The following is a 15,000-nucleotide window of genomic DNA, read 5'->3' as shown; positions in this document are numbered from 1 at the left end:
TACGGCTAGCCTGAGAGAGACGAATGATCGCAAACGACAACACGCGTCGATTGTGCGGCCATCGTTGTTGCTCGCGCGACTAACGACGACCAGCCGATGATGCTGCGAGTTTATCGCATCGATTTCATCGAGCAACCGATGGACGCTGCCGCGTGTGCGTTCGTCCGATTGCGCGTGAAGTTACTGTTCGGAACCAAGAATATACGGGTGTATTATACCACCCGTTGGTCGCAGCCACGCCCAAAGGCTTTTGAATGTACTGTACGCCCGGCCGTCGAACGACGGTTTTCCGTCATTCAGAAAAGAAAAAGAAACTTTTGTCGTCGATATGGCGCGTTCAATCCTCCGTCGGCACGCTGGTCGGAGGTGCGGACATCGAATATTTTTAAAACAAAGAACAAGGAGCATTTTTAAATACAAAGAGAAAAATTGTAAATTGTATATGATTACCCTGAACGGTGGATCACTTGGCTCGTGGGTCGATGAAGAACGCAGCTAATTGCGCGTCAACGTGTGAACTGCAGGACACATGAACATCGACATTTCGAACGCACATTGCGGTCCACGGATACAATTCCTGGACCACGCCTGGCTGAGGGTCGTTCACTTGCCCTAAAACTGCTTGCGTTGCTCTCCGATTCCCTAACCCCGCCGTCGTTTACCTCTCCTTTCGGGGAGACGGCGAAGAACGTTTCGGAGCCGGGTCGATGAAGAGAGATGTATTATCATAAATCGTATAATACGTACATGCAACGTACGAGCGAGAGTTTGGGTATTTCGTTGGCGTTTGTCGCGGGACGTACGAAGAAGATAATATTATATATTATTGGCTGAATTTGCGCACCCCTTGCGTGGTGAGGCAGAATCGTTTGGACTCGCGCGAGTGTTTTACGGCGTCGTGCGTCGTGTGGTGTGGAATACCATCACGACCGCCCGTTAAGCACCGCTCCTGCGATTTCTGACTTTGATGGCAATAAAAAAACCACCGTGGGGCGCAAATCGCGTTTCGTACGAATCGAATCTTTGCCGCGCTCCCGACGTTGCCTGAAATTAATAATTTATGCAAAGAAAAAAGAAAATGAAGCGTATACTAGTTTTGGAGCATAACAGAAAGTACACTGGAAAGAAATTTGACCAAACACTGATAAATATATATAATATATATATATATATGCCCTACCACGTGAAATTTGTGGTATCCGTCGATCGTCGTCTTCCTCCTCTCTGTTCGTTCGTACAGCCCCAGGGAAAAATGATAATTTATCAAACGAATCGGACGATCATCCTCTATGGAGAGGCTCGAACGAACACGACGAGAAGCGCGATACGAACGGAACCCAAAAGAAGGGATATACTCTGAGAAGTTGGTCGCCCCATGTCTCTCTTTGTTACGAATATGTATATCGATTGCGATACCGCGCGTTTAGCCGGTCGTGCAGTCCATGGATGCTTTTCTTTCGAATTTGTTATTTATTTTTAGAGAACGAATTTACGGTAGACTTTTGGTAGACTATCAAAGAATCAACGAAGATCGGATCGGGTAGTTCTATCATATAGGCACACGCCGTAGTTTGTTCTTTAATTTGAAAAGCGACGGAAGGACGTTAAAAGTAAATCAGCCGGTTACGCCTAGCGAGCGTTTCGCATCGAACGAGAATGGAAAAAGAAAAAAAAAAACGAAGAGAGTGACACTTTGGCGAGGCGCTAAAAACCCATCATTGATATCCTTTTCTCCGAGAAAGCAAAATCCCTATTATATATGCTATCGGAGGACGCGGAGATGTAGGAGGTGTGTGTGGTGGTCAATTCTTGTTGTTCCGATTCGTTACGGTGTACGATTTGTTTTTCTAAACTAACAAGTTTGTTCGACGACCTCAGAGCAGGCGAGATGACCCGCTGAATTTAAGCATATTACTAAGCGGAGGAAAAGAAACTAACAAGGATTTCCTTAGTAGCGGCGAGCGAACAGGAAAGAGCCCAGCACTGAATCCCACGGTTATTGCCGTAGGGAAATGTAGTGTTCAGGAGGATCCGTCTATCCCGTGACGTCGAACCGTGTCCAAGTCCATCTTGAATGGGGCCATTTACCCATAGAGGGTGCCAGGCCCGTAGCGACCGGTACGCGTTTCGGGAGGATTTCTCCTTAGAGTCGGGTTGCTTGAGAATGCAGCCCTAAGTGGGTGGTAAACTCCATCTAAGGCTAAATATGACCACGAGACCGATAGCGAACAAGTACCGTGAGGGAAATTTGAAAAGAACTTTGAAGAGAGAGTTCAAGAGTACGTGAAACCGTTCAGGGGTAAACCTGAGAAACCCAAAAGATCGAATGGGGAGATTCATCGACGACGAAGCTGGCTCCCGTTTGCGTGTGATTTCCACGGTGGGACCACGGTACCCAGAACGTGGGTAACACCCCTTCGGCGAATAACCGGCGACGTAGTCGTGCACTTCTCCCTTAGTAGAACGTCGCGACCCGTTGTGTGTCGGTCTACGGCCTGGGCAATTTGCCTGTCGCGGTGGCATTACGTCGCTCGCGGCAGAGGCTCGGTCGCCCGGCCGGCTGCACGACGGTACTCCGACGGTATCGGGCCGCAACCAATCCATTCTCGAATGGTATATGCGTCCAGGCCCGTCGCAAGCTCGGACAGCACCCGGAGCGTGTGGACGCAGCGCCCTCCCCGGGTCTGGCCAGCTGTTAGCAGACGGTGTCCTCGGACCGGCCAAGCTTCGAATTACCGGTCAGCGACGCTATTGCGTTGGGTACTCTCAGGACCCGTCTTGAAACACGGACCAAGGAGTCTAACATGTGCGCGAGTCATTGGGACATTGAAACCTAAAGGCGAAATGAAAGTGAAAGTCGTCGTAAGCGTCGACCAAGGGAGGATGGGCCGCGTCACGTCGCGGCCTCGCACTCCCGGGGCGTCTCGTTCTCGTTGAGAAGAGGCGCACCCAGAGCGTACACGTTGGGACCCGAAAGATGGTGAACTATGCCTGGTCAGGACGAAGTCAGGGGAAACCCTGGTGGAGGTCCGTAGCGATTCTGACGTGCAAATCGATCGTCGGAACTGGGTATAGGGGCGAAAGACTAATCGAACCATCTAGTAGCTGGTTCCCTCCGAAGTTTCCCTCAGGATAGCTGGCACTCGCTCGTTCATTCGTGAACGCGTGCGAGTTTCATCTGGTAAAGCGAATGATTACAGGCCTTGGGGCCGAAACGACCTCAACCTATTCTCAAACTTTAAATGGGTGAGATCTCTGGCTTGCTTGAAATCATGAAGCCAAGAGACTAATTTGAATCAGAGTGCCAAGTGGGCCAATTTTGGTAAGCAGAACTGGCGCTGTGGGATGAACCAAACGCAAAGTTAAGGCGCCTAAGTCGACGCTCATGGGATACCATGAAAGGCGTTGGTTGCTTAAGACAGCAGGACGGTGGCCATGGAAGTCGGAATCCGCTAAGGAGTGTGTAACAACTCACCTGCCGAAGCAACTAGCCCTGAAAATGAATGGCGCTGAAGCGTCGCGCCTATACTCTGCCGTCAGCGGCAAGTGGGGAGGAACGCGTCATCCTCTCGGGGGTGGACCGCGTCCTCCATCAAGCTCTGACGAGTAGGAGGGTCGCGGCGGTGTGCGCAGAAGGGTCTGGGCGTGAGCCTGCCTGGAGCCGCCGTCGGTGCAGATCTTGGTGGTAGTAGCAAATACTCCAGCGAGGCCCTGGAGGACTGACGTGGAGAAGGGTTTCGTGTGAACAGCCGTTGCACACGAGTCAGTCGATCCTAAGCCCTAAGAGAAATCCTATGAAGATGAGGTGTCCTAAAACGCAGCAAACGAAACGAAACGAAGTTATTACAAAGCTTAATCGTCCACTTTGACTCGAACACTGAAAAACAAAAAAAAAAAAAAAAAAAAAATAGTAATATTATATTATCAAGTAAGATCCATCATGGCAAACCAGTAGTAGAGTGTAATGTGCGTAAAAGCAATTTTCTTTTTAAAGTATTGTTTTAACAACGACAACAACAATAATAATAATAATAACACGAGACGCACAAGTGCGAAACGATTATAAAATAAAATAACTTGAACGATGAGAGAGAGACACACACCCATCGGGCGAAAGGGAATCCGGTTTCTATTCCGGAACCCGGCAGCGGAACCGTATACCATTCGGGCCCTCGTAAGAGTAGTTCGTCGGGGTAACCCAAAATGACCTGGAGACGCCGTCGGGAGATCCGGGAAGAGTTTTCTTTTCTGTATAAGCGTTCGAGTTCCCTGGAAACCTCTAGCAGGGAGATAGGGTTTGGAACGCGAAGAGCACCGCAGTTGCGGCGGTGTCCGGATCTTCCCCTCGGACCTTGAAAATCCAGGAGAGGGCCACGTGGAGGTGTCGCGCCGGTTCGTACCCATATCCGCAGCAGGTCTCCAAGGTAAAGAGCCTCTAGTCGATAGATTAATGTAGGTAAGGGAAGTCGGCAAATTGGATCCGTAACTTCGGAATAAGGATTGGCTCTGAGGAGCGGGGCGTGTCGGGCTTGGTCGGGAAGCGGGTCTGGCTAACGTGCCGGGCCTGGGCGAGGTGAACGGCGTCGAACGGATTTATTCGTTCCCGTCGGGATCCGAGCTCGGTCCCGTGCCTTGGCCTCCCGCGGATCTTCCTTGCTGCGAGGCTTTCGTTGGCGGCTTGGTCGTCTCGATCGTCCTCTTCGGCCGCCATTCAACACTCAGCTCAGAACTGGCACGGACTAGGGGAATCCGACTGTCTAATTAAAACAAAGCATTGCGATGGCCCCCAAGGGTGTTGACGCAATGTGATTTCTGCCCAGTGCTCTGAATGTCAACGTGAAGAAATTCAAAAAAAGCGCGGGTAAACGGCGGGAGTAACTATGACTCTCTTAAGGTAGCCAAATGCCTCGTCATCTAATTAGTGACGCGCATGAATGGATTAACGAGATTCCCTCTGTCCCTATTCCCGTAGCCAAAAGGACGCATTCGCGGAAGAGAAAGAGGACGCAAATACGGACACTGACCAGAACCTCCCGCACAATACGAAGAAGGAAAGTTAAATGTTCACCGGAAGAGGAAGGAGAGGACAACCAAGGAAATAGTAATGAAAATATTCTGGCCGCAGAAGAATTTTTTAAATTTTTGCATAAATTTGAAACAAGATGACTGGTCCTAAGGAAATAAAAACAATTAGAAAAAGGCAGCGCAAGTATGGCAACTCTGTTACACTGTTCAACAACTGCAAAACAAGAAAACTTACATCTCGAAGGTAAATAGAGAGAAAAGCAGAGTAAATGAAAAAATCGCCCAACTCGATGCAACAATAAACGACGCAGTGCAAAAACTAATGACTAAATGGACAGCATGCAAAACCGCAAACCACATATGCAGACAAGGTGAAAATACAAGAGAAAGTACAAACCAAGCTTTGAAGCCCCCCAGGCACATCGTAACAATCTACCCGGAAGAGAAAAGCAAGATTGCGTCCAGCGAGGAAACGAAGCAGGCAGTCTTCTCAAGCATTGCCCCGGCTAAGGACAAATTGAAAATACGCAACGTAAAAAGATAATACTCAGGAAATTCTCATAGAGACGGAAACAAAGAGGCACTGTTAAACGTCATGAAAAACATAAGCTGAACGACGCAGACTAAAGGTTGGTCTCCCTCCGAGAAGAGACCCAAGATGATTATCCACAGCATCCCGAACGAACTACAAGAGAAGGACATACTAACGGCCATTAGGCAACAGACCTGGAACAGATACCTAAGGGTAAGTTTTTAGAAGATTTTAAACTACTTTAGAACGGGTTTGAAAAATAAGGACACCACGAACTGGGTAGTCGAAGTCTCCCGAAATCAGAGACAAATTAAGCAAAGCGGCCGTGTCTTCATAGACTGGCAGGCATGTCGCACTCGTGACTTGTAGCAGTAAGTAGATGCTATAGATGCCAATGCTTCGGACACATAGCAAAACATGTGCCGCCGAAATAGATACCTTGGCCACTGCGCGTTAGACGGTCATACCTATAACACCTGTCCAAAAAAGAGCGAAAAACCGTGTGCATAAACTGCAAGAGGCGCACAAGCCGTACGATCACTCGTCCAGATCTAGGGGCTGCCAGCTATAACACGACGCCATTCAAGAAAGCCTATCTCGAACGGATTATGGAAATAAATAGGAATCGCGATAGAATATCCCCGATGATCAGAATTGCTCAGATCAATGCGCAGAACTCACGAACGGTCTTGGATGACATAAGAAACGTTTGCCCACGAGGACAAAATCGACATCTTATACTGATTCAGGAACCTTACACAACAGCAAAAACAATATAGAGGACTAGGTAATCACAACAAAATCCTCACAGACCCAAAACATGCACACATAAGAACTCCAGAAAGCATTAAAAGCAGCAATAGCGATACAAATCAAACTACACAGTCCTAAAAATAGAGAAATTCCTGCAACACCTCACTGTATCTGCGCCGAACTAACTGAAAAAACTACTACAACATAACTGATAAGCTCATACTCCAACACTGTGAAGACCATAGAACCATACTTGGAACACTGAACTCTGTCCTGCTCAGTCTGAGAGGCCAAAACATCGTTTATGTGCCTGGACGCGAACGCGAACTCCGCTCTCTGGTGCAGCGACACAAACGGACCACAGAGGCGAACTGTTGGAGGAGTTCATAGCCAGCACAAGCTATTCATTTTAAACACACACTCAGACACTTACACCTTTACAATACGCACGGAAAAGCAAACATCGATGTTCGCTGTCAGCCAATCCTGTTACAATAGAGTAAGTGAATGGAAGTAACATCCTGATCAGACAATCAGCGACCACAACATGATAACCTTCAATATCAACCCACCGCACTGAACGCGAATCCACAACAGGAAAGTAGGTATAACCCCAAAAGAGCACGCTGGAATAGTTTCACTGAACTGCTTACCAGGAACTTCATGAGAACCCGATAATAACCAACATCGGCTCAGAAGACGAAATAAACAACCTTCAAACAAAATAGAACAAACCATAAGACTCGTAAGCGATGCCACCATACCGAAGAAAACAAAGTTTCCGAAATCTGTCCCCTGGTGAACAGGCAATTAGCTGAACTAAGGAGCCAAGTCAGAAGAGCAAGACGCGCCTTCCAAAATAGGGCAAATGGGCACCGACTCGAACATCTAAGGGAAGATTATCGCCGACTAAAAAACAGATACGTAGCACAAATCAAAAAGACCAAAATAGAAAGCTGGCGGCAATTTGTCACCGTGGAGGGTAACCTGGATCCGTGGGGAATGACTTACAAACTCCAGACCAACAAAATTCAAGCTGAAAAAGCTTGCGAAAGTATAAACATAGGAAACATCCATACTACAACCTGGGAACAAACCGCACAAATGCTCTTAAGCAGCCTTATACCTGACGACAGCAGACAAGGGGAAACCGCATGGCACAGAAGAATCAGACGGGACACACAGATATCGCCGGACACAGAAGACACTCCGAATTTTGCAGAAGAAGAAATACAAAAAGCCATCAGAAAACTCAAAAATAAAAAAGCTCCGGGGAAGGACATGATAGAAGCAGAAATATTAAAAAGGGCATGGCCACAAATAAGCACAATCTTCACAACATTCCTGAACCTTTGTCTCTCCAAGGGAGTTTTCCCCAAAAATTGGAAGCAAGGAGTCATACGAGTCCTCCTCAAAGGGGAAGACAAAGACAAAACAGACCCCAAATCCTACCGACCTATATGCCTACTGCCTATACCCAGCAAAGTACTAGAGAACTTAATCTCAATCAGACTCTCCGGATTTCTAAACAACCAACCGTCCTCTGAGAGACAATTTGGGTTCAGGAAGGGCAGATCCACGGAGGACGCAATCGTCAAAACGAGGGAAATAATCACGCAGACTAACGAAAAATACATAATCGCGCTGCTATTCGACATAACGGGAGCTTTCGATAATGTATGGTGGCCCAGCATTCTTTCGAACCTGAAAAACCGAAACTGTCCGCGGAATCTATACAAACTTATACAAAGCTACCTCACAGACAGAACCATGGAAATCTCCAGAAACCACACGGTGCGCAAGAAAGCAGGCGAGCAAAGGCTGCCCGCAAGGCTCGATACTAGGACCCCATTTCTGGAATCTAATATTGATGACGCCCTCCACACGCTAAGCTCAAACAATTTCGAGGCAATCGCGTACGCAGATGATCTAATAGTTTCATACCCGGAAACGCCAGGCAACAACTAGAAGTAAGAGCAAATGCCGCAACAAATCTGCTAAGTAACTGGTGCAAGAATCAAAAACTGCAACTTTCCCAGACTAAGTCAGAAATGCTCCTCGTAAAAGGCACACTGGACATCAGGCGTCCACCCACGGTGAAAATCGGGTCGGACAATCCCTGGAAATGAAGAACACCGTAAAATATCTAGGAATACACTTCGGAACACGCCTAAATATCACCCCACACATAAACTTCATCACAGAAAAGCAAAGACCATATTCAACAATTTAGCACACATAACCAAAGCGCAATGGGGACTGGACTATAAAAAACATCAGGATACTATACAACGGCATTTTCGTACCCATCATAACATACGCAGCAGCGGCATGGAGTGACAGGGTCAAACGCATATCATAAACGAAGACTTCAACAAGCACAACGACACGCACTGTTACGAGTCACAAAAGCATACTAGAACAATCTCAACAGAAGCACTTACCGTACTCGCAGCATCAATCCCAATTGAACTACTGCTCACGAGAAGACAAGCGACATACACTCTACAACGCAACAGAGAGTTCAGATAGCCGACCTACACTGTCCAACCCCCGGAAATTGAGTGCTAAGCAAACCACAAATAGAACAAGTAAAGAGACAAATAAGGACAAAAATGTAGAATCTGGCAGTTAACTGGACCGAATCCCACAAAGGGAAGAATCACACATGAATACATAGGCAACGTTAGAAGACCGGTTGAGAGGCGCACTGGATACTCCAGAACTTCTACACAATGCAACTGCTATCAGGACATGGCAAGATAAGGGATAAACAAAAAGCCATGACCATATCCAAACACCGATCGCTGTAAATGCAGAAGGAAAGACTCAGTGAAACATATAATATATGACTGCCCACGTTTCCAAAATGCCCGCGAAACACTAATACAAAGAGTAGAATCAAACGAGACACGATGGCCATGCACGCTACAGGAACTCATATCAGAACACACATACGAGTCATTCACACAATTTGCTGTACACACACCATGAAAACGAGAGAAGAGGAAGACCGTGCAGGACATGGGACGCAGACATGCAGGAAGAAGGAATACCCCGATACTCCTGAGACCGAGAGAAGAAACTAGAGAAAGAAAAAAGCACATGCAACAACACCCACCAGACACAGCAAGAAGAAGAAAGACATGCAAAAAAGAGCGCAGAAATCAAACCGTCAACGACAACACAAACTATAGAGAACTAAAACACCCACCAGGAACCAGATAACTCGGAAATGGCAGCGCGGGCATTTCACCCACTAGGGCGGAAATGTGCCATGATGAGTATAAACCCTGCGTAGAAATATGCAAGCCCGCAAGAGACTGAGCTCGCGCTAGTGACCTCGCCTCCTCGTGGCCCCCGCTGGAAACGCTTCGCCACCAATGTTGCCCACGGCGAGATTGGTGGCGAAGCGGCCAAGTAGGTCACCTCCCTTCCGGGACAGTCTACCTCTCTGATGATCCGTAACAGGTGAAGGGGGGGTATTTCCAAGCCCGCCGTGCATAACACCTACGCACGTGCCCCCTGGTAGTGGTTTAAACACGCTACCCCAACACCCGTCGGTATAGGCGAAAGCCTGGGTACGACGCAGCTCGCGCATGTAGCGCTCGTGAAAGCTGAAGCAGACAATCAATGTCCCTATCTACTGGCGTCAAGAAGCCGTCCTGGCGTGGAGCTCTGTCTCTACTACTCCGGATGGCAAGTGCCAACCCCTCCTCCTCGCGGTGGACGCTGGAAACGGCATTGCGCCGGCCAACGGGGCTCTGGTTAGCAGGGAGTGCTTTTAGGCCTCCCATCCCACACTGGTCATGGCCCAAGTGGCGTGGGACACCTGCGGGTGAATATGACCACATGATTAGCTTCGCGGTTGCTACGGCCGATTGCGGGAGCGTGAAGACAGGCAGAGGTTGTGGTGTGGTGCACCACTTCTATCGGCACAAAGGGCAGGCAGTGGAGTGTGGCGTAGGCTACTCGGCTACACACCAGTCGTTGGGTTTATACCCGGGGTCACTCACCCAATCGCCGCAAGGCGTGCGGGAGAAGGCAGCCGGAAGAAGTGTCACGCGGGGACCTGTCAGGAAGCGCCTGGCGGGGGACTCCCGAGGACCCACTGTCTGTGAGCGGTCATTTCATGGCCGCTTCAACCCGCCTAACCCTGTTGACACGTGCAATATACGGCAAGCCCTGCAAGTACAATCCTGCACCGGTGCATGTCGGCATGCATTCCAGGCACGTGAATTAGCCACGTGGAGTCAACGCTCATGGTCGAGGGTCTTCGGACCCGGCGCCTGGCGGTACTCAGGTATTAGGGTGGTTAGGAATGGATTGGACATCGTGGGACATCGAGGGACACCGAGGGACTCCGAGGGATATGGAAGGATCCTAAGGGATCTACAGGACACCGAGGGACACCGAGGGAGATTCTAGGACACCGAGGGATTCTTGGATATACTTATGGACAACGAGGGATACCAAGATGCCAATAGAAATGGCTGGTAAACGCAGCTAGATAGCCAGACCAGGATGAAGCGGATGTGGTCGATACTATCCACCACACCTCGCCCATCCCAGGAGGCTATCTACGCATTGAAAGCGGAAAAACGAAAGAGACTATAAAACAGGGACCCCAACTCCAATCTGGGGAACCTGAAACAGAAGAAAAGAAAGAAAGAAGAAAGAAAGAAAGGAAGAAATTAAAAGAGACAACACCAACAAGAACACCAAAATCCAGCTACCAAGAAGAGACATAAAACCTAAGAAGGTAAAGAAACTCAGGGACCGCAGCCTGCCAAGTATGCTGCAGTACGGGAAGCGACCCCGAGGAACCCGAGCAACTACATCGTAAATCCTCTGTTGGTCGTCACAACGACCCATTCACAACCCCTCTTCTGGCCTTGTCAATGGTACGTGACGGCAGAGGAAACGAGGGCCTTGGCTTAACCGCCCGGGTCACGAGGATGGCAGCTCTTCAAACGGCCTCCGAATCTTAAGCTATTGTGCGCGGCGAGAAGATGGATGATTGGACGGATAGCTCCAATTCCAAGCGACTTCCACTGGGGTACCTGCGGTGATGGCATGCTCGGCTTCAGGGCACAGCGTGTCTGGCCTGGCCAGGAATGGCGGCTCTTCCTGGACAGTATCCAAAACCGACCACTGTCGTGGGAATCATATGGAACCATTAACTCAACCCAAAACAACAACAAAAAAGGTAAAGACCAAGGCGAGAACATTGACAACGACTACACCAAAGGAGCCTAGCCCGCAGGACGCGGACACCTCGAGTAGCTCGAGCAGCTCGAGCGACTCGGAAAGAGAAATGAGTGCATGCGAGGTCGTTTGCACGAACTATTTCTCCTCCTTACAAGAGGAGAAAAAACCTAGGAAACGGAAAATAGCGGAAATCGATACGCAGGATCATATCGAAAAGAAGCCCAACACAAAAGAGCATACCAAGGAACAGACAAAGGAACAAACAAATGAGGATACGGAACAACCCCAAGAAACAACGACCAAGACATTAATGGAAAGAGTCAAAGGACAACGTAGCGACCTGGAAAGTTTTCTTCTGACGGAAAACAACAAAATTAGCAAGACAACGATAAAGACCATCATGAAAAGATGGGGGAACATGGAGGCAATCCTCCATGACCTCATCATAGAAAATGAGAAGTTGAAGGCTACAAAGGAACAGTACAAGAGCGCTCCGCTCTCGTACTCGCAAGCGGTAGCCTCCGGCAAGGGTATGACCTGCCCCAAGCCTCAAGGAAGCGGAACACCAACCGTACCAAGACCAGTACACACAAAGAGAGCAACCGAAGTAATCCTTGTGAAACCGAGCAAGGATAACGACAAGAGAACTAACGAGGAAATCAAAGAGAACTTAACAAAAGAACTGAAGAATATACGCTCTAAACTGCACGTCGTAAGCATACGACAAATGAGAAACAAAGGAGTGATCGTCGAAGTAGAGGGAAAGCAGGATATTGAACTCATCCGAGGGACCCCGCTCCAAAAGGCGGGGCTTAAATTAGAAGAGCCCAAGAAACAAAGCCCGTCGCTGATCATCTACGACGTGGAGAAAGAACATACCATGGAGGAACTGAAGAAGGACTTCATCACGAAGAACTTCAGAGACCGAAATGAGGAACAACAAAATATCCTAGAAAGAGACATCACATTCAGACATTCCTTCAAGAATAAGGATGACAGAATGAACTGGATCGTGGAAGCCCCCAACGCAGAATTTAACGAGCTGATCGGAAAAGGCAGAGTATACTTGATGTGGGGAACTTATCGAGTTAGAGAATTCCTGAACATCACACGATGCTTCAAGTGCCACGGGTATGGACACGTGGCAAAAAACTGTAATGGACAAGACCAGCTCTGCGAAACCTGCGGATCGAAGGAGCACTTGAAGGACAAGTGCAAGCAAAAGGATAAACCTAAATGCATCAACTGCATTCGAGCGAAGAAAACCGAAACAGGCCACGAGGTCAAAAGTAAAAACTGCCCCGTATACCAGAATTACGTGGAGCTAGTAAAAACTAAAATAAACCGGACATGATTATAGGACAAATTAATGCTCAACGGTCGGCTGCAGCAGCAGCAAATATACTAAACCGAATATATAACGACAATATAGACATAGTATGCCTCCAAGAACCTTACACGGTAAAAACAAGGTTAAAGGATACTCCGCAAATGTAACAGTACTACAACCAAACACCGAAGCACCATGGGTAGCGGCAATAATAGCAAACAAAAATATAGAGACATTTCAAATCAATCTGGAAAACACACAGCACACGATGGCATTTCAAGTTAAATACGGACGACAGGAACTATATATCATTAATTCATACTGCCAATACTCACTCGAAATAGAACCGATACTGGAACAGATACAAAGGATCATGGACAAACTTAGACATAAAAAGATCATCATACCAATAGATACAAACGCACACTCAGAACTCTGGCACTCTGATCACACTGACGACAGGGGAAGGCGACTCCAGGAATTCATCCTGGAAAACGACCTTCACATACAAAACAAACCGGACAGCACACCCACATTCTTGTCACACAGAGGACAGACAATTATCGACGTTACTTTAACTACCGCGAATCTACTAAACAACAACATAGAATGGAAAGTGGCGCCTGAGTGCAACATCAGCGACCACAGTCTAATCACCATCAAATTAGAAGACCCGATCACCGCCAACAACCAAACTTCCCACCGCAGAGGATATAATATCCGAAAGGCGGACTGGGAAAGGTTTGCAATAGAAACGAACAACAGAATCACCGAGAACTTTACCCGACAACTAAACACAATGACAGCAGAAAGAGCAGCCAAGAGACTTACCAGAGTGATCAGAGACATCAGTGACACCTCAATTCCAAAGATTGGAATCCGTCCAAACAGGATACCCTGGTGGACGGAGGAGCTAGTAAACCTCAGAAAACATGCCAATAGAGCCAGAAGACAGCTTGCCAGAGCTAGACGATTAAACATCCAACATAACGTAGAACAAATCAAAAACCGGTATAGAACAGCGAGGAACCTCTACGTAAAGAGGATTAAAGAATTAAAAGCGGAGTCATGGAGAAACTTTGTCCACACAAAGGGTAACAAAGACCCCTGGAGTTTAGTATACAAAATAATCCGGGAGAAGCTTAGCATCGAGGAGCCAACCTCATCTCTAACACTTCCAGACGGGACCATCACCATGTCATGGAAAGACACGATGGAAGCAATTCTAAGAAAGGTAGTGCCACAAGAGGATACCCAAGAAACGAGAGCACACCAGGAAGTTAGAGAAGCAATCAGGAGATACGAAAATGCAAACTTAGAGAATCCAATAACGGCAAAGGAAGTAAAAGAAGCAACGAAGAAATGCAAAAACAAGAAAGCACCCGGATTAGACGCAATAAAACCAGAAATCATGAAGAATTTCATTGACCGGAACGAGCAGATCATGGTCCAGGTTTACAACAAGTGCCTCGGAGACTCTACTTTCCCGGAAGCGTGGAAGACAGCACTTCTACGAATTCTTCCAAAGGGAAAGGGCAGAGACCGAGGAAACATAAATTCTTACCGACCCATAGCTCTCCTATCAGCGATCGGAAAAATATTCGAGAGAATAATAATAGCGAGAGTAGACAAACAATACAAAGGCAAGGGGCTGGAACACCCAAGCCAATATGGCTTCAAAAGCCAGCGATCTACCGAGGACGCACTTCTGAGCTTGAAAAGGGGAGTCATGGAGTCGGAAAAGAAATACGTAGTCGCCCTCTTCGTCGATATCGAAGGGGCGTTCGACAATCTGTGATGGCCAACAATCATCAAACGACTTATAGACGCATAATGCAGCAGCCAGATGGTCAATCTAATCAAGAGCTACTTCAAGAAGAGGGACATTATAGTAAAGTCGAAGTACGAGTCGATTAAAACACGAATGAGGAAGGGATGCCCACAAGGATCCATCATCGGGCCCAAGGCCTGGTGCTGGTGCATGTATACCTTACTGGAGAAATTTAGCAGCACCTTCGAGGGCAGGGACCTCGAGGTAGTTGCCTACGCGGACGACCTTGCCATACTGGTCAAGGCAGACTCGAGAAGTAGATTAGAAACCATCGGCACAAGGGCCACAGATACTCTAGAAGAATGGTGCAAGCTGCAC

The 15,000-nt window shown here is 47.9% G+C and overlaps 1 protein-coding gene, 1 non-coding gene and 1 pseudogene across 2 annotated transcripts; all 3 read left to right on the top strand.

Moving 5' to 3' along the window:
• The first annotated feature begins 447 nt into the window (after positions 1–447).
• Positions 448–602, top strand: LOC122404357. Its single transcript, XR_006259708.1, has one exon. It is a non-coding gene; the product is annotated as a 5.8S ribosomal RNA (ribosomal RNA).
• Positions 603–1,869: 1,267 nt separating this feature from the next.
• Positions 1,870–4,987, top strand: LOC122404358 (annotated as a pseudogene).
• A 5,449-nt stretch (positions 4,988–10,436) lies between these two features.
• LOC122404356 lies at positions 10,437–13,192 on the top strand. Its single transcript, XM_043408292.1, has one exon. The coding sequence runs from the start codon at positions 11,382–11,384 to the stop codon at positions 12,873–12,875; it is 1,494 nt and encodes a 497-aa protein (XP_043264227.1). The 5' UTR covers positions 10,437–11,381; the 3' UTR covers positions 12,876–13,192.
• Positions 13,193–15,000: the final 1,808 nt, after the last annotated feature.

The sequence above is a fragment of the Colletes gigas genome, unplaced genomic scaffold, assembly GCF_013123115.1.
Source record: "Colletes gigas isolate AHSC1104 unplaced genomic scaffold, ASM1312311v1 Colletes_gigas_Sc00218, whole genome shotgun sequence".
In the NCBI taxonomy this organism is placed as follows: domain Eukaryota; kingdom Metazoa; phylum Arthropoda; class Insecta; order Hymenoptera; family Colletidae; genus Colletes; species Colletes gigas.
Note: the sequence above shows the minus strand (reverse complement) of the source record. Positions and strands in the feature narration are given on the sequence as shown.

Coding starts and splice junctions, on each gene's coding strand:
- LOC122404356 (XM_043408292.1), top strand. CDS start 11,382: ATGGCATGCTCGGCTTCAGGGCACAGCGTGTCTGGCCTGGCCAGGAAT.